General features: G+C 34.2%; 2 protein-coding genes across 2 annotated transcripts in view; one reads left to right on the forward strand and one right to left on the reverse strand.

Moving 5' to 3' along the window:
* The window catches only part of LOC148944346 (uncharacterized), a 574,325-nt gene that overhangs the window by 349,492 nt on the left and 204,339 nt on the right, over positions 1-20,494 (forward strand). The window lies entirely within an intron of this gene.
* LOC148944348 (uncharacterized) lies at positions 13,585-17,960 on the reverse strand. Its single transcript, XM_089100335.1, has 3 exons — positions 17,803-17,960; positions 15,295-15,384; positions 13,585-13,790 (listed from the first exon to the last, which is right to left on the reverse strand). Exons 1-3 carry the CDS (start codon positions 17,855-17,857, stop codon positions 13,669-13,671), a joined length of 267 nt encoding a protein of 88 aa, XP_088956461.1. The 5' UTR covers positions 17,858-17,960; the 3' UTR covers positions 13,585-13,668.

Raw genomic sequence — 20,494 nt, forward strand, 5'->3', positions numbered from 1 at the left:
CTCAGACAAACAAAAGGATTGTAACACCTGATTGGCTCGTATATTTTGCATGATATTTCTAAAGTCAATTAAGATGAAGAAATGTCGGAGTGTAGGTTTTACATCACCAGGCACTTGCGAGGGAAATTTTTTGTTGGCGGGGGGCTTAAAAAGGCAAAAAATGGGTGAACTACATGAGTTTATAAGACGGTTCATGAAAATCACAAGGTTTTTTCTGATTTTTTGGACAATTGCCTTAACTTGAGAGTAGTTTGTTAGAAATGCGTCGTTGATAATTAAAAAATCGGATGCTAAACTCAGACAAACATAAGGATTGAAACACCTGATTGGCTCGTACATTTTGCATGATATTTCTAAAGTCAATTAAGATGAAGAAATATCGGAGTGTAGGTTTGACATCACCAGGCAAGTGCGAAGGAAATTTTTGTTAGTGGGGGGCTTAAAAAGGCAAAAATGGGTGAACTAAATGAGTTTATAAGACGGTTCGTGAAAATCCCAAGGTTTTTTCTGATTTTTTGGTCAATTGCCTTAACTTGAGAGTAGTTTGTTAGAAATGCGTCCAGCATGCACGAAGATTTTTTGGACGATTGCATTAAATTGAGAGTAGTTTGTTAGAAATGCATCGTTGATAATTAAAAAAATCGGATGCTAAACTCAGACAAACAAAAGGATTGTAACACCTGATTGGCTCGTATATTTTGCATGATATTTCTAAAGTCAATTAAGATGAAGAAATGTCGGAGTGTAGAATTGACATCACCAGGCACGTGCGAGTGTACTTTTTTGTTGGTGGGGGGCTTAAAAAGGCAAAAATGGGTGAACTACATGAGTTTATAAGATGGTTCATGAAAATCCCAAGGTTTTTTCTGATTTTTTTTTTGTTGAAATGCAAGAGTTGGAATATTTCAGTAGTGTTTTGTTGTGCTTTACCTTGTCACAGTTACATTCTCTTAATATTTCAAAGTTCATTTTGGATTTTTTCCTTGAAATGCAAGAGTTGGAATATTTCAGTAGTATCTTGTTGTGATTTACCTTGTCAAAGTTACATTCTCTTGACTTTTCAAAGTTTATTTTGGATTTAATTCGTTGAAATGCAAGAGTTGGAATATTTCAGTAGTGTCTTGTTGTGCTTTACCTTCTCACAGTTACATTCTCTTGATTTTTCGAAGTTCATTTTGAATTTCTTTCGTGAAATGCAAGAGTTGGAATATTTCAGCAGTGTTTTGTCATGGTTTACCTTGTCACAGTTACATTCTCTTGATTTTTCAAAGTTCATTTTGGATTTCTTCCTTGAAATGCAAGAGTTGGAATATTTCAGTAGTGTCTTGTTGTGGTTTACCTTGTCACAGTTACATTCTGTTAATTTTTCAAAGTTCATTTTGGATTTCTTTCGTTGAAATGCAAGAGTTGGAATATTTCAGTAGTGTCTTGTTGTGGTTTACCTTGTCACAGTTACATTCTCTTGATTTTTCAAAGTTCAAAATTGGATTTCTTTCCTTGAAATGCAAGAGTTGGAATATTTCAGTAGTGTTTTGTCGTGGTTTACCTTGTCACAGTTACATTCTCTTGATTTTTCAAAGTTCATTTTGGATTTCTTTCCTTTAAATGCAAGAGTTGGAATATTTCAGTATTGTTTTGTCGTGGTTTACCTTGTCACAGTTACATTCTCATGATTTTTCAAAATTCATTTTTGGATTTCTTTCGTTGAAATGCAAGAGTTGGAATATTTCGGTAGTGTTTTGCTATGGTTTACCTTGTCACAGTTACATTCTCTTGATTTATTAAAGTTCAATTTGAATTTCTTTCGTTGAAATGCAAGATTTGGAATATTTCAGTAGTGTTTCGTCATGGTTTACCTTGTCACAGTTACATTCTCTTAATTTTTCAAAGTTCATTTTGAATTTCTTTCGTTGAAATGCAAGAGTTGGAATATTTCAGTAGTGTTTGTCGTGGTTTACCTTATCACAGTTACATTCTCTTGATTTTTCAAAGTTCATTTTGGATTTCTTTCCTTGAAATGCAAGAGTTGGAATATATCAGTATTGTTTTGTCGTGGTTTATCTTGTCACAGTTACATTCTCATGATTTTTCAAAATTCATTTTTGGATTTCTTTCGTTGAAATGCAAGAGTTGGAATATTTCGGTAGTGTTTTGCTATGGTTTACCTTGTCACAGTTACATTCTCTTGATTTTTCAAAGTTCAATTTGAATTTCTTTCGTTGAAATGCAAGATTTGGAATATTTCAGTAGTGTTTTGCCATGGTTTACCTTGTCACAGTTACAGTCTGTTGATTTTTTAAAGTTCATTTTGTATTTTTTTCGTTGAAATGCAAGAGTTGGAATATTTCAGTAGTGTTTTGTTGTTATTTATCTTGTCGCGGTTATATTATGGCGGTTATCAATGATTGTTTTGAAATCCTTTCATTGAAATGCAAGAGTTGGAATATTTCAATAGTGTTTTGTTGTGCTTTACCTTGTCACAGTTACATTCTCTTTATTTTTCAAAGTTCATTTTGAATTTCTTTCCTGAAATGCAAGAGTTGGAATATTTCAGTAGCGTTTTGTCGTGGTTTACCATGTCACAGTTACATTCTCTTGATTTTTCAAAGTTCATTTTGAATTTCTTTCGTGAAATGCAAGAGTTGGAATGCTTCGGTAGTGTTTTGTCGTGGTTTATTTTGTCACAGTTACATTCTCTTGATTTTTCAAAGTTCATTTTGGATTTCTTTACTTGAAATGCAAGAGTTGGAATATTTCAGTAGTGTTTTGTTGTGCTTTACCTTGTCACAGTTACATTCTCTTGATTGTTCAAAGTTCATTTTGAATATCTTTCGTGAAATGCAAGAGTTGGAATATTTCAGTAGTGTTTTGTTGTGCTTTACCTTGTCACAGTTACATTCTGTTGATTTTAAAAGTTCATTTTGAATTTCTTTCGTTGAAATGCAAGAGTTGGAATATTTCAGTAGTGTTTTGTTGTGCTTTACCTTGTCACAGTTACATTCTCTTAATTTTTCAAAGTTCATTTTGAATTTCTTTCGTGAAATGCAAGAGTTGGAATATTTCAGTAGTGTTTTGTCGTGGTTTACCATGTCACAGTTACATTCTCTTGATTTTTCAAAGTTCATTTTGATTTTCTTTCGTGAAATGCAAGAGTTGGAATGATTAGGTAGTGTTTTGTAGTGGTTTACCTTGTCACAGTTACATTCTCTTGATTTTTCAAAGTTCATTTTGGATTTCTTTCCTTGAAATGCAAGAGTCGGAATATTTCAGTAGTGTTTTGTTGTGCTTTACCTTGTCACAGTTACATTCTCTTGATTTTTCAAAGTTCATTTTGAATATCTTTCGTGAAATGGAAGAGTTGGAATATTTCAGTAGTGTTTTGTCGTGCATTGTGGATTTCTTTCCTTGAAATGCAAGAGTTGGAATATATCAGTAGTGTTTTGTCGTGGTTTACCCTGTCACAATTACATTCTCATGATTTTTCAAAATTCATTTTTTGATTTCTTTCGTTGAAATGCAAGAGCTGGAATATTTAAGTAGTGTTTTGTTATGATTTACCTTGTCACAGTTACATTCTCTTGATTTTTCAAAGTTCATTTTGAATTTCTTTCGTTGAAATGCAAGAGTTGGAATATTTCAGTAGTGTTTTGTTGTGCTTTACCTTGTCACAGTTACATTCTGTTGATTTTCAAAGTTCATTTTGAATTTCTTTCATTGAAGTGCAAGAGTTGGAATATTTCAGTAGTGTTTTGTTGTGCTTTACCTTATCACAGTTACATTCTCTTGATTTTTCAAAGTTCATTTTGAATTTCTTTCGTGAAATGCAAGAGTTGTTATATTTAAGTAGTGTTTTGTCGTGGTTTACTATGTCACAGTTACAATCTCTTGATTTTTCAAAGTTCATTTTTGAATTTCTTTCGTGAAATGCAAGAGTTGGAATATTTCAGTAGTGTTTTGTTGTACTTTACCTTGTCACAGTTACATTCTCTTAATTTTTCAAAGTTCATTTTGAATTTCTTTCGTTGAAATACAAGAGTTGGAATATTTCAGTAGTGTCTTGTCGTGGTTTACCTTGTCACAGTTACAATCTCATGATTTTTCAAAGTTCATTTTGGATTTCTTTCGTTGAAATGCAAGAGTTGGAATATTTCAGTAGTGTTTTGCCGTGGTTTTACCTTTTCACAGTTACATTCTCTTGATTTTTCAAAGTTCATTTTGAATTTCTTTCGTGAAATAAAAGAGTTGGAATATTTCAGTAGTGTTTTATCGTGATTTACATTGTCACAGTTCATCTTCTGATTTAATACATGCAATAAACTGGCTAGTGTTGATAACCGGACAATTCATTTTTTCTCTTTTTTATCACAAACAATTTTCAATGTCTCCAAGGCAGAGCAATTTCTTCATAAATTCCACTATTTAATGCATAGGTAAAGCACAACAAAACACTACTGAAATATTCCAACTCTTGCATTTCAAGGAAAGAAATCCAAAATGAACATTGAAAAATCAAGAGAATGTAACTGTGACAAGGTAAACCACGACAAAACACTACCGAAGCATTCCAACTCTTGTATTTCACGAAACAAATTCAAAAATGAAGTTTGAAAAATCAAGAGAATGTAACTCTGACATAGTAAACCACGACAAAACACTACTTAAATATTCCAACTCTTGCATTTCACGAAAGAAATTAAAAATGAACTTTGAAAAATCAAGAAAATGTAACTCTGACAAGGTAAACCCCGACAAAACACTACTGATATATTCCAACTCTTGCATTTCAAGGAAAGAAATTCAAAATGCACAACAAAACACTACTGAAATATTCCAACTCTTGCATTTCACGAAAGATATTCAAAATGAACTTTGAAAAATTAAGAGAATGTAACTGTGACAAGGTAGAGCACAACAAAACACTACTGAAATATTCCAACTCTAGCATTTCAAGGAAAGAAATCCAAAATGAACTTTGAAAAATTAAGAGAATGTAACTGTGACAAGGTAAAGCACTACAAAACACTGCCGAAGCATTCCAACTCTTGCATTTCACGAAAGAAATTCAAAATGAACTTTGAAAAATTAAGAGAATGTAACTGAGACAAGGTAAAGCACAACAAAATACTACTGAAATATTCCAACTCTTGCATTTCAACGAAAGAAATTCAAAATGAACTTTAAAAATCAACAGAATGTAACTGTGACACGGTAAAGCACAACAAAACACTACTGAAATATTCCAACTCTTGCATTTCACGAAAGATATTCAAAATGAACTTTGAAAAATCAAGAGAATGTAACTGTGACAAGGTAAAACACAACAAAACACTACTGAATTATTCCAACTCTTGCATTTCAAGGAAAGAAATCCAAAATGAATTTTGAAAAATCAAGAGAATGTAACTGTGACAAGGTACACCACGACAAAACACTACCGAAGCATTCCAACTCTTGCATTTCACGAAAGAAATTCAAAATGAACTTTCAAAAATCAAAAGAATGCAACTGTGACAACGTAAACCACGACAAAACACTACTGAAATATTCCAACTCTTGCATTTCACGAAAGAAATTTAAAATGAACTTTGAAAAATTAAGAGAATATAACTGTGACAAGGTAAAGCACAACAAAACACTATTGAAATATTCCAACTCTTGCATTTCAATGAAAGAAATTCAAAATGAACTATGAAAATCAACAGAATGTATATGTGACAAGGTAAAGCACAACAAAACACTACTGAAATATTCCAACTCTTGCATTTCAACGAAAGAAATTCAAAATGAACTTTGAAAAATTAAGAGAATTTAACTGTGACAAGGTAAACCATGACAAAACACTACTGAAATATTCCAACTCTTGCGTTTCAACGAAAGAAATTCAAAATGAACTTTGAAAAATCAAGAGAATGTAACTGTGACAAGGTAAACCATAACAAAACACTACTTAAATAGTCCAACTCTTGCATTTCAAAAATATGAATTCAAATGAGTTGTGAAAAATCAAGAGGATGTAACTATGACAAGGTAAATAATAACGACACTATCCTAATATATTTCAGCTCTTGAATTACAGGGAAATAACTCCACATTCAACTTTGAAAATCAAGTGAATGTAACTCTGACAAGGTTTATCAATACAAAACACAATTGAACTATTCCAACTCTTAAATTTCAACGAAAGAAATCCAAAATTGAACTTTGAAAAATCAAGAGAATGTAACTGTGACAAGGTAAACCACGACAAAACACTACTGAAATATTCCAACTCTTGCATTTCAAGAAAGAAATTCAAAATGAACTTAGAAAAATCAAGAGAATGTAACTGTGACAAGGTAAAGCACAATAAGACACTACTGAAATATTCCAACTCTAGCATTTCATCGAAAGAAATCCAAAATGTACTTTGAAAAATCAAGAGAATGTAACTGTGACAAGGTAAACCACTACAAGACGCTACTAAAATATTCCAACTCTTGCATTTCAAGGAAAGAAATCCAAAATGAACTTTGAAAAATCAAGAGAATGTAACTATGACAAGGTAAAGCACAACAAAACACTACTGAAATATTCCAACTCTTGCATTTCAACGAAAAAAAAATCAGAAAAAAACTTGGGATGTTCACGAACCGTCTTATAAACTCATGTAGTTCACCCATTTTTCCTTTTTAAGCCCCCCACCAACAAAAAATTTCCCTCGCACGTGCCTGGTGATGTCAAACCTACACTCCGACATTTCTTCATCTTAATTCACTTTAGAAATATCATGCAAAATATACGAGCCAATCAGGTGTTACAATCCTTTTGTTTGTCTGAGTTTAGCATCCGATTTTTTAATTATCAACGAAGCATTTCTAAAAAACTACTCTCAAGTTAAGGCTATTGTCCAAAAATACAGAAAAAACCTTGGGATTTTCACGAACCGTCTTATAAACTCATGTAGTTCTCCCATTTTTGCCTTTTTAAGCCCCCCACCACCAAAAAATTTCCCTCGCACGTGCCTGGTGATGTCAAACCTACACTCCGACATTTCTTCCTCTTAATTGACTTTAAAAATATCATGCAAAATATACGAGCCAATCAGATATTACAATCCTTTTGTTTGTCCGAGTTTATCATCCGATTTTTTAATTATCAAAGACGCATATCTAAAACACTACTCTCAAGATAAGTCAATTTTCAAAAGTATAATATAGAAACTTGAGATTTTCACGAACCGTCGTATAACCTCATGTAGTTCACCCATTTTTGCCTTTTTAAGCCCCCCACTAACAAAAAATTTCCCTTGCACATTCATAGTGTTGTAAAACCTTCACTACGATATTTATTCATCTTAATTAAGTCTTGAAATATCTAGCAATACATACTCTGCAATCTGGTTTGAATATCCTTTTGTTTGTCTGATATTAGCTACCAATTTTTCTTATACCAATCACCCATGTCTAAAAAACTACTCTCGAGTTTAGGCAATTGTCAAAACAATCAGAACGAACCTTGAGATTTTCACGACCCGTCTTACAAACTCATGTAGTTCACCCAGTTGTACCTTTTTAAGCCCCCCACTACACCACAACGTACCTCGGACGTTCCGGGTGATATCCATTCTACCTTCCGCCCTTTCTAAAACTTAAGTAACTTTAGACGTATATTAAAAATTATACGAGACAATAGTGTGTTACAATCTTGGTGGTCCGCTGAGTGTAGCATCCGATTTTTTAATTATCAACGAAGCATTTCTAAAAAACTACTCTCAAGTTAAGGCTATTGTCCAAAAAAACAGAAAAAACCTTGGGATTTTCACGAACCTTCTTATAAACTCATATAGTTCACCCATTTTTGCCTTTTTAAGCCCCCCACCAACAAAAAATTTCCCTCGCACGTGCCTGGTGATGTCAATCCTACACTCCGACATTTCTTCATCCTAATTGACTTTAGAAATATCATGCAAAATATACGAGCCAATCAGGTGTTACAATCCTTTTGTTTGTCCGAGTTTAGCATCCGATTTTTGAATTATCAATGACGCATTTCTAACAAACTACTCTCAAGATAAGGCAATTGTCAAAAAAATCAGAAAAAACCTTGGGATTTTCACGAACCGTCTTATAAACTCATGTAGTTCACTCATTTTTGCCTTTTTAAGCCCCCCACTAACAAAAAATTTCCCTCGCACGAGCATGGTGATGTCGAACCTACACTCCGACATTTCTTCATCTTAATTGACTTTTGAAATATCATACAAAATATACGAGCCAATCAGTTGTTACAATCCTTTTGTTTGTCAGAGTTTAGCATCCCATTTTTTAATTATCAACGACGCATTTCTAACAAACTACTCTCAAGTTAAGGCAATTGTCAAAAAAATCAGAAAAAACCTTGGGATTTTCACGAACCGTCTTATAAACTCATGTAGTTCACCCATTTTTGCCTTTTTAAGACCCCCACCAACAAAAAAAGTCTCATGCACGTTTCTGGTAATGTCAAACCTACACTCCGAAATTTCTTCATCTTAATTGACCTTAGAAATATAATGAAACATATACAACCCAATCAGGTGTTACAATCCTTTTGTTTGTCTGAGTTTAGCATTCGATTTTTTAATTATCAACCACGCATTTCTAACAAACTACTCTCAGGTTAAGGCAATTGTCCAAAAAATCAGAAAAAACCTTGGGATTTTCATAAACCGTCTTATAAACTAATGTAGTTCACCCTTTTGTGCCTTTTTAATCCCCCCACAACCTTCCATTTTAGGTAGAAATATATGGTTGATATCCAATTGACACTTTGAAATTTATTCCACTAAATTGATCAGAGAAAGATAATTAATAGTATACAAGCCACTTAGATGTAACACTCCTTTTGTTTGTCTGAGTCTAGCATCCGATTTTTTAATTATCAACGACGCATTTCTAACAAACTAATCTCAAGTTAAGGCAATTGTCCAAAAAATCTTCGTGCATGCTCCCAAAACATGTTTGACCACATTATATCATGCCAACTTAAAAAAAAAAATGTCTATGTCAAACTGTGTGAGGGAGTTCTGACTCTCTTTTGAAAATGTGTAGAGCATCCATAGAAATGTTTTCCTATTGGCTCCTAAAAAACGGATGTTGCCTCAAAAACTAGTTCGCTTAAGTTATATAATTATTACCATACTCTCAAAACATGTTTGACCACATTATACCTTGCCAACTTAAAAAAAAAACTGTGTGAGGGAGTTCTGACTCTCTTTGAAAAGGTGTAGAGGCGCGATAGAATACTATGGGAATTCCTAGGGGAGCGATAGAAGTATAACTTAGACCTCTACTAACATATTAAGAACTGTGTATATTATAATATTTCCAATTGCATATTGCATCTGTCTGGTTTTTATGCAAAGTAACAAAAGAGATGAAAATTAATTAACAAGAGAGTAGTAAAGAATTATGGTATGCAAAGTAATATTTGGCAGGGAAAGTCACTGGTGATAAATCACTAGGGGTGGCACCGTTATTGCGTGATTTTCGGGGAGTTTGGGAACCAATTTTTTTTCGGGGAAATACTCAAAAATTTCGGGGAGAGTGCAATCCCTGCTTGATTTCTAATCAGGAAAATCGAAATACTAAACCCCACAAGAAGAAAAATCTCTGGCTTTGCGGTTGACGCAATAAAGAATTGCCGCAAAATTAATTTAAAGTCGACCAAACGCCGCTGCCTCTGCCGGTGGCGGGGCGCCTGCGGCGCGCCGGGGCGTTATGACTCTTCGGCTGCGTTCAACCGGGCCTCTCGTTGGTGGTGTTCGGTTGATCCGCCGGGGCTGCTCCGGGCTTTATCTACTACAAGTCGTTCTATAAAAACCTTATATGCCCCCAGGGCATAACTTACAACTTTTGCCCTGAGGGCTGGGGGGTGGGGGTTGTCATCCTCAAAGACCTAATTTCCAGAACTTAAAACTACGCTGAATGAAATGACTATCTCAAAATTTTGATTGGATGTGTTCGAGGAAAGGGTGGCCTTGGAAGGGGGGCTAGTTGCCCTCCAATCTTTTTTTCTATTGCAAAGGGCACTTCCCTTTGAATTTTCCATTGAATGAGCCTTGACATCGCCTTCTATAAAAACCTTATATGCCCCGAGGGCATAACTTACAGCCCTTGCCCTGAAGGCTGTTGGGGAGGGTCATCCTCAAAAACATAATTTCTATCTGGAAATCAACTACGCAAAACAAATTGGCTATCTCAAAATTTTGATTGGATGTGTTTCAGGAAATGGCGGGCTCGGAAGGGGTGTTAATTGCCTTCCAATCACTTTCGACTATTAAAAAGGACACAAGCCACTCCAATTTCCAATTGAATGAGCCCTTTTCGAAGTTTCTACGACAACTTCTTCGATACGAAGTGCCCTGCTCTAAAGGAAAAAAATAATAAATAATACATTGTGCAAACATATTTCTTATATGCTCCCAGGGCATAACTTAAAACCCTTTCCCTGAAGGTTGTGGGGGAGTTTCCTCCTGAAAAACATATTTTCTATTTGGAAATGAACTACGCTGAACAAAATGGCTATCTCAAAATTTTGATTGGATGTTTTGGAGGAAGTATGGGCGGGGGGGGGGGTCTAGTTGCCCTCCAATCACTTTTGGCTATTAAAAAGGGCACTAGCCACTCCAATTTCCAGTTGAATAAGCCGTTTTCGAAGTTTCTACGACAACTCCTTTGATACGAAGTGCCCTGGTATGGAAAAAAAGATACACTGTGCCAACATTGTTCTTTACTTAGGCAGCGAGACTGCTCTGCCTATGACTAAATAAAAAAATAGTATTTTTACCTGAGAGTATGGAGCAACACTAAAACTTAAAATGAACAAAAATTATTATGTATATTAGGGGGTTCGTCCCTAGTCAATACCTCGCTCTTTACCCTAAAGATTGAATTTTTTTCGAATCACAAATCACTGAATCACAAAGGCCATTAATTAGAATAGATAGCTCTTTTGAAAGCACTAAAAACAATCTTAGTGTAAAGAACGAGTTATTGACCAAGGGGTGACTCTCGTCTTTTACGTATTAATTTCTATTCACTTTAAGCTTTAATGTTGTTTCTTACTTTCCGCTGAAAAAACTTGTTTTTTTATTTAATTTTTGATCGTTTTTTAAATAATGCTTAGAAATCCGTTGCCCCCTTCAAAGAAATCCCAAACCCAAAGAGAAATCTTCAAAGAAATCCCTTCCCCCCAAGGAAAAATCCTCCTTGGAAAGATCTTCCCACGTAACCCCTTTATCTGAGCCTCCCCCCCCCCCCCAGAAAAAAATTCCTCCTGAAAACGTCTGTATACTGCCCAATAACCAATGCCAATGCAATCAAATATTTATTTGATTTTCGTCTATGCTGAACAAAATGGCTATCTCAAAATTTTGATTGAGTGACTTTTGGAAAAAAAGAGCGTGGGAGGGGACCATTTTGGAGCTGCCCTCCAATTTCTTGCTCACTTGAAAAGAGCACTAGAAATTTTAATTTCCGTCTGAATGAACCCTCTCACGATATTCTAGGACTACTAGAATAAAAAAAAAAAAAAAAAACTAAAAAAAATAAACACATCCGGGATCTTTCTTCTGGCAAAAAATACAAAATTCCACATTTTTGTTGATAGGAGCTTGAAACATCTACAATAGGGTTTTCTGTTACGCTGAATCTGACAGTTTAATTTTCATTAAGATTTTATCATTTTTAGGGGGTGTTTCCCCCCTTTTTCGAAAATAAGGCAAACTTTTCTGGTTCGTAACTTTTGATGGGTTACGAACTACCATCTGCAAAAATGTGGAATTTTATATTTTTTGCCAGAAGAAAGGTCGTGGATGCATTTTTTTTTTTTTTTTTTTTGGTTTTCATTTCTTGGGGGGGGTAGTATTGAACCAATGATCCTAGAATACCGAAAGAGAGTTCATTTCAACGGAAATTAAAAGCTCTAGTTTCTTTTAAAAGTAATCAAAAACACTGGAGAACAACTAGCCCCTCTTAAGTGCCCCTTTTTTTCTCAAAGTTGTCCGATCAAAATTTTAAGATAGCCAATTAGTTCAGCATAGTTGAAAAGCTCAATAGCTACGTCTTTGAAGATAGCGTGACCCCCGCAGCCCCTGGGGATGAAAGGGCTCTAAGTTATGAAATTTGCATTTTGTTTACCTATAGTATTTATTATTGGGAAGTATACAGACATTTTCTAGGGTTGGGGGAGTTTTATACTAAGTCTTATTTTCCAAAGGGAGAATTTTCCATGAGGAGAGAAATTATCGGGGGTGAGCTATCCAGGGGAATTTTTACACTCTGGGGATTAGACAAAATTCTAATACGAAATTGTTTTTATTCGTCCTACTTTCTCTTTGCCAACTCAATTTTTACATGTGGAGATGTTTCCTGGGAATTTTTGTGGAGGTTTTTAAGCGCGGTTGAAAGTGTCTCGATGATTTTCCAATGTGGGGGTGGATTTTCTGCGGGAGAAATTCTCCGTATTTTCCAAGGGAGCAACTGTCCACTTGGGGAGGATTTTTGGGGTAAGTTTTCCACTTAGGGGGGTGGGGGGGGGATTCCCAGCATGATTTAAAAAGTGACCAGAAATTAGTCTTTCAGATGAAATTATGCTAAGAAGAATTTTTTAGGCGGAACTGTCCGCAAAATATTTTCTTGGTTTTGAATTTCACTGAATTTTCAGTGAGGACGGAATTGTCTGGCGGGTTATTTTACGCGGGGAAACTTTCCATGAAGCAATTTTCAGGAGTGGGGAGAACTTTTCATGGAGGAAGAGCTAGATTTTCTTTCATGATTTTAAAAACAATCAGAAATTAAATAAAAAAAACCAGCTTTTTCAACTGAAAGTAAGGAGCAGCTTTAAATTTAAAACAAAAAGAAATTATTTCATATATGAGGGGGTTGCCCCTACCTCAATTCCTTGCTCCTTAAACTAAAGTTTTGACTTTTTGTCTAATTTTCTTTTTTTTTAAGAACGACTCATGAAACGCAAGGACCATTTACTTAGAATAAGACGCTATTTTAAAAGTATTTCAGCACTTTAATGTGAAGAGGAGGAAGTGAGGAGGAGGCAACCCAACTCATATACAGAATAATTTCTTTTTGTTCTAAGTTTTAATGTTACTCCTTACTTTCAGTTGAAAAAAACACGTTTGTTTGTATTTTATTTATTTACATTTAGAGGCTTGAGACATGTAGGCTATTGTATTTTTTGATATAAGCTGTCTTTAGTTTGGAGATTTCTTAGCCAAGTTGATAAAGTTTTGGTTGTATCCCTTGGCTCAAGAGATGACTTTGACAACAGCCAAATAGTCTTTACGAAGTTCTTACGTAGCCAAATTGTCCTGATGAAGCTGGATCTTTGAAAATCGTTTTATTTTAACAATTAGGATTCAGTGGATTAGCTATGGTAGAAATAGGGGATAACCTCTCTGAGGCACTCTTCTGTAGCGATGAAATTTTAAACACTGAAATTGCCCCTGGTTTTAAAATAAGTACTTACATCTTTGTTGAAACGGTTACAATTACCACAAGACGATTACCACAGGTAAATAAAATATGGTAATCAATTTTAGAAACAGCATAACTACGATAATTTTTATTTCGTTGAAAAAAGATTATGATACAATAAGATGAAAGGTAAACACATTGAGTATCCATATGTTGATTATCCAAAACCTCTGTATCCATAGCCACCATATCCTCTTCCACCGTAGCCACCATATCCTCTTCCTCCATAACCACCATAGCTTCCGTAGCCACCATATGGACGACGGTATCCACCATAGCCTAAAAAAATGATTAGTACGTTACTGCCCCTGTGCTGAGACTCCATTATTGAGTTATTTTAGCTTCTCTTCAAGCACAGAGAGATCCTTCACAAAGATGCGAATCATTTAAAGCTTGTGTAATTATCTCCAAAAGTTACTAATGCATGGTAAAAAATTTTAATATTTCAGAAAGTTACCAAAAAAGAAGAAACTTGGATCATTTCCGGATGGGAAGGAGATGTAAAGTCCACTCTCCTTACCTGTTCAAATTTATCATAAAAACTATTTTTGTTGCAGGAATACATTGTACTCAAGCTATAGTGATGTTTTTTTTTTTTCCTGCAATAAATGTTAGTACGCTCAATTTGTTCAATAATTACCTAATAATTACCTAATCACAATTTCTTGTCATTAGTATAGACTTATTGGTAGGATTTTTAAATCAACTGAATACAAAAACTTTACAAAGTTTGATTTTGTTTGATTTACCATAGTTTAAATACTGGTCTTGCTTTTTGGAGGTCTATGGTTTACAGGTCCAAGACTAGAAAGATTAGTTTGCCTTGAGTATTATTGCATGGTGTTCTGTTTATTATTATTTTAATTATTAACATGAATGAAAACTTGGCCTATACATTTTCAAGCCAAGATGGCTACTTATTCATGCAAATGTCTATCGAAGAAAAAATAGATATACAGTTACCAAAAATTCGGAAAAAAAAATATAACCGAAATTCAGCTTTTAAATAAAATTTGAAGTTCATGGTAAAGGTAAGGAGTGGTATGCTGGGTTAAAGGATGAGCATGAGAAATTATGTTGGCCTCTGGTGGTTTTTGGTTTTCAGTATGTTACTAGTAGTAATTATAACAGTAATCAAGTCTACTTGACTACTATACTGCTAAAACTAATTTGATATCAGATGGGTTTTTTCATTGGATTCTTGTGCCAACCTAAGGGTATATGCTATTCAATTCAAGATTGTAATATTAAAGTTAGTTGTTGCCGCTATGCTTGCGAACAAGTTTTAAGAATCAGATTTATTGTTTTTAAGCCATAAGTTTTTGTTGTTTTTGCCCCTTCAATCTTCACGATCAATCTTTTTATCTTCACAAGAAAGTATATGTGGTTTTTTATTTGTATTATATATTAATTGTCTAGTTCTGAATATTTATACAAGACAAAATGAAATTTCAGCTTTGACGACTTTTTCCGGTGTTAAGGGAAGCTGTAAACACTTTCGCCTTAGAAGACCAACAAAATATCTGCAAACTTTAGCTTTTGCGACCTTTCATAGCCAGGTTTACCTAAGTATTACTCCAAAAATTTGTAATTGCAAGAAGTCACCAAAATATATAATTTTAAGGCTTAGACTAAATTTACAGTACAACCAAATAATCATGTATTGTAAATGTTGTTTTTTCTAACAGACAAAAGAAAAAGATATTCTCTAACGTTTTATCCGTTTTCTTATGAACGATGGGGAAGCGTATTTTGAATACATAGTTGTAAACATTGGTCTCACCTCTATAACGGGCATCAGCATCTTCTTCTCCTTCAATAGGGACATTTTCCGAAGGAGTGCCGTCTTCAACGGGATTAGTTTGAGGTTTAGCTGAAATTAAAAATATGGATTTCTTTTAGAGAGATAGCAAGTTTAACAAAAAATAATTTCAAGGGTACTAAGTAACAAAATATAAATAAAAAAAAAATCAATAACAAAATGTTCAAAGACCATTAAGTAAGCAAGCGGGAGACATAAACGTGTAGCGGGTCAGTACCAGGGTTGTAAAAACCACAAATAAACCCATTTTCGTTTCGTACTCCATTCGTATAGCGTTTAGCCCGTAGCTAAAAGGTTATTCATACTTCTTTGCTGTATTTTCAAGTTATGCTCTATTCTTTGGATTTTTGATTCAAATCTATCTTATTTTGCTATGCTTGTAGTTTTTTTTGTTATATAAATTTAATTATTTGTTAGTTTATTTTGTAGTGAGTTTTTGTTTTTGTTATTTTCTTTTCTTTTTTCTGTGTAGTACCTGTTTTTTGTTCAATCGCGGAATAAAGTATCTACCTATCTGTCTGGATAGTTTATATTTGTCGTTTTTTCTCGGCTAAATTCTAAACTGAAAATTTTTTGTTAGATCTCCATGGTTTTGGAAAAAAAAATTTTTGAAAAAATTTCAGACTATAAACTCTCAAGTTAAAGTAAATTAAAAAACATAATTGGAAATTTAAGCCACTTTATTTACTACTGATGACGGTCACTGTATATGTGACCGAAATATCTGGTATTTTTGTGAATTATTATCACTGTTATCATCATCACTGTCTATTAAAAGGATTTTATCCCTATTTGAACTTTTATTTATCATCATCCAATTCTAACCGTGTCATTCCCCTAGTTTGTTGAGGAACCCAGTTAGTTCTTGGTCGACTCTGGCCACAGTTTATATAATTATCAGTTTAGAACTATAATTATATAAACTGTGACTCTGGCTAAGCTTATGGAGTCACATCACAGACCCCTGTCCCCAATCAAATAATCAGTCACACAGGGATTTGTTCACCTGGTTTGGGGGTCATGGGATTGCAAGATTATTTTTGTGCGCCATCCAGCCGCCTTGCAAATGAGCGATTAGGTTAAAGAGTGAACTAAATTAATTCAAACCAATTTGATTAAAAAAAAAAAATTTCATATCAATTTAAAAACTGATTCTTTTATTTTTTTAAAGGTTTTGAAAGAATAGTGATAAACTTAGATAAACTTAGTGTAGAACACTTATGAAAATGAATACATTCTTTTGCATTCATTTTTACATTCCTTTGACATAACATTTAAGTTTCCTTTCAATGATGAAATTATTAATTTCATAAGTCACACTTAAAAAAACACACTTAAAAAAAAAGATAGAATCAATTGATAAAAATCACCTTTCTTTTAGTCGGATTGTAACAAAATATGGTACTCTTTTATTAACCAGATTCTTTTATATACTGCTAGTTTGGTTAATGCTAATGAAATAAAATAGTATGAAAATACAATAGTTAAGAAACAAATTTGGGCCATACATTTGCACATTAGGAGGTGGGGTGGGGGTAAAACATAGCATACATTAAACACGTAACCTAGCCTAGGTACCTCTTTCCCTCCCAAATCCCAAAAAAAACTTTAAATATTGTATACGCAGTTAAAACCACGTTACATATTGTATTTCTCTACAACGGAGTCTTCTATCATCCCGTTGAAAAACGGGTTTTTCAACGTGTCTCGAGTTTGAGATATAAAAAGAGTCCAGCTAATAGAAGAGTGCCCTAAATAGTGGTTATCTTAATGAGTAAAAAAATAAGAAAAACTTTGCACACTTTTCTATAGATTTTAGATTAAGATGAAACGAAAGTGTAAAAAAAGAAAAGAAGTACTGAGCAGACGCTTTCCAATAAAATAGCTTTTAAGGCGCGAGGAACCAAACATATTGGAACAAGTAATATAAACAAAGTTAGGTGATTTTTTTTTTTTTTTTTAGTAGGTAAGTAAGTATGACAGCACTAGACCCTCAAGGTCCCTACCGGCGGTGCTGATCTCCGTTTCGAGGCCTTTCAACCAGGGAGTATAATTGGGGGGGGGGGGTATCCTTCCTGTGCTCTTGCACACCCTTTCTGCTTACCTTCCCTAGTTTTTTCAGGTACCCATTTCGAACTGGGTCGACTTTGGCTGAGCTTAGAGAGTCGCACCACTGACCCCCGTTCAAAACCAAATAACCGGCCACGCCAGGAATCGTACCCGTGCCCCTTAGAGAAAGGATTCCTAGCCCAGCGCGCCAACCACTTAGCCAAACAGACAACACAATTTTTATATTAATCAAAATATGCTTTTAATTACAGTAAATTTTATAGATTTATAGATGGGCTGCTTGTTTTTGTCAGACAATTTGAGAAGTTTTTACAATTGTGATATCCGTAACAAATTCAAGTTTTAGAAAAGTAAAACACCGATTCACATAACATGCATGAAGATAAACTTATCTCTTACCGAATGCAGCTGCAATCATTGCGAAAAGAACAAGAAGAAATACTGATTTCATCATTTTTAGTCTCTGTCGTGTGTAATTTTTTGACAACTGTATAAAACTACTGCTTTGACTGGTTTTTCACTTCTTTTATACTAGTAGAGTAATTACGCTTAGCGTCATGGAGTAATGCTTTTTCTTGTGTTGCGTAATTTATATTACCACAATCAAGTTTTGTTAAAGCATAGGTCGTAGAACTGCATCTAAATTCATTAAAAATGGTTCTTTTTGGGAAGAGAAAATTCTCACTAAAAATGAATCGAAGTCTCAAATAACAAACAGTTCGGGTAATGAGCTCTAAGTAAAGAGCGACAGGGGAAAATAGTAACAAAAACTCTAAAAGTAACAATCGACTTAACACCCAATTTTGCTGGTTTAAACCCCAACAATTATAAGTTTAAGATTACCTATCAAAGTCTACAAGTCGGAGAAAAATACCTGATATTAAGAAAAGAATAGAAGAATAGAATAGGATTTAATTTAAAAATTATTTCACAATATGGCTGCCGAATTTGAATCTTGCATCACAAATAGCACTATTACGTATAAATCATATCGAAAGAATTTTACCTTCACGTCAAACAAAATCCATTGTACAAAATACATAAATGAAATGAGTCAAAACTTAATTCAAAAAGAAAAAAAAATAAATTGATCAAAATAAAATTAATTACTAATTGTCCTGGCTAATGTACAATTCGACAAAACTTGGTACAAAACTGTTGCGATATCTTTCGTTTTTCGCAGGGATGGGAGTCAATTTTGGGACTTCTTGGGGTTTTATACCGGATGGTCTGTTGTGTACGGGAACTTGGAGCTCGGGGGTGAAATAAAATGCTCTAGGAATTTTTTTTAAGTAGTGAAAAAGATTGTACCAAAAAAAAATTGGCTTTTTCCGACACAAAACCGATTGGCACAGAAGATGAAAATTCTGAGATAGCCAATCAATTTGAAATTATCAAAATTATCAAAGTCTGTAATGCGCACGTTGGCGCATTTGTTTCTAAAGAGTCAAGTAGTCCACACAAAAAATTACCAAAATAGAAATTAGTTTTAAATCCTCTTTTAACTTGGTTGATTCGCTTCATATTCGATAAACTTAGGCATAATCATTTGCAATTACGCATCAGCTATCATTGACGAGGACCCCTGAGTTTTTTTTAGGTAGGAGACAGGGAGGAGAACCTGATCCCTGTAAAACCGCGTTTGCATCTCAAAACATTTTAACTTTCCACAAGCCATTAGATAAGGGGTGAGTGAAGGGGACAAGCACAGTTGTCTCAATTGTTGGGGGAGGGGGACTGATTCACCTATTTTTCAATCCTTACCCCGTAAACTTTGAAAAAAAAATATTTTTGTGAGGAGGAGGGGGGGGGGGTATTGAAGAAAATAAAAAAAGGACAAAACTTATTTCCCCTCCCCAAGATATTTACGAACACATTTTGCACTCCTCCCCCCACAAGAGGTAACAATTAAACCCTAATCCTCCTTCGTTTTGCCTGAGATTGAATATTGATGCTCTAATGTGATAGCTTCCCTCCTATTGCAAAAATAAAATAAAAATGATTTATCTGTAACATAAAAAGTTACACTCATATGCTTACCAACACAAAAGGTACCAGTCGCGTTAGAATTATCGCAAAAAAACATGAATTCAGATTTTCAGCCTTGGAGACAGTAATCAAACAGTTCGTGGTAACAAACTGTAAGTAAGGAGCGACCCGGCTCAATAGTAACTGAAACTCTAAGAAACGGAATTTTGGTACCAATAGATATATCTAAAGAATCAGATTTTAATTCTAATTTCAAATATATAAGTTTCATCAAGTTTAATTTTACCCATCAAAAGTTAAGCGCCTGAGAAAATTTGGCTGATTTTCGAAAGAAGGGAGAAAGACCCTCTAAAAGTTATAGTACCTTAATGAAATTCCACCATTATATTCAGCGTATCAGAGGAAACATTCCCTAAAAGTGAAAGAATTTTAATGAAAATCACACCGTCAGATTCAGCGTATCAGAGAACCCTACTGATTCACCTATTTTTCAATCCTTACCCCGTAAACTTTGAAAAAAAATATTTTTGTGAGGAGGAGGGGGGGGGGGGGGTATTGAAAAAAACAAAAAAAGGACAAAACTTATTTCCCCTCCCCAAGATATTTACGAACACATTTTGCACTCCTCCCCCCACAAGAGGTAACAATTAAACCCTAATCCTCCTTCGTTTTGCCTGAGATTGAATATTGATGCTCTAATGTGATAGCTTCCCTCCTATTGCAAAAATAAAATAAGAATGATATATCTGTAACATAAAAAGTTACACTCATATGCTTACCAACACAAAAGGTACCAGTCGCGTTAGAATTATCGCAAAAAAACATGAATTTAGATTCTCAGCCTTGGAGACAGTAATCAAACAGTTCGTGGTAACGAACTGTAAGTAAGGAGCGACCCGGCTCAATAGTAACTGAAACTCTAAAAAACGGATTTCAATTTTGGTACCAATAGATATATCAAAAGAATCAGACTTTAGTTTGACTCTGTCTCACAACTTTATTTTTTTAAACAATAAAACACTTTAGCGTAAAGAGCGAGGCGTTGAGGAGGGGGCAGCCCCTCTCATATACGGAATAATTTCTGTTCGTTTTAAGTTTTAAT

This window comes from Artemia sp. Qi Xiang Cuo, chromosome 14, assembly GCF_049724085.1.
Source record: "Artemia sp. Qi Xiang Cuo chromosome 14, ASM4972408v1, whole genome shotgun sequence".
NCBI lineage: Eukaryota > Metazoa > Arthropoda > Branchiopoda > Anostraca > Artemiidae > Artemia > Artemia sp. Qi Xiang Cuo.

Coding starts and splice junctions, on each gene's coding strand:
- LOC148944348 (XM_089100335.1), bottom strand. CDS start 17,857: ATGATGAAATCAGTATTTCTTCTTGTTCTTTTCGCAATGATTGCAGCT. Junction 15,385..17,802: donor AATGATTGCAGCTGCATTCG/GTAAGAGATAAG, acceptor TTTTAATTTCAG/CTAAACCTCAAACTAATCCC. Junction 13,791..15,294: donor TGCTGATGCCCGTTATAGAG/GTGAGACCAATG, acceptor TCATTTTTTTAG/GCTATGGTGGATACCGTCGT.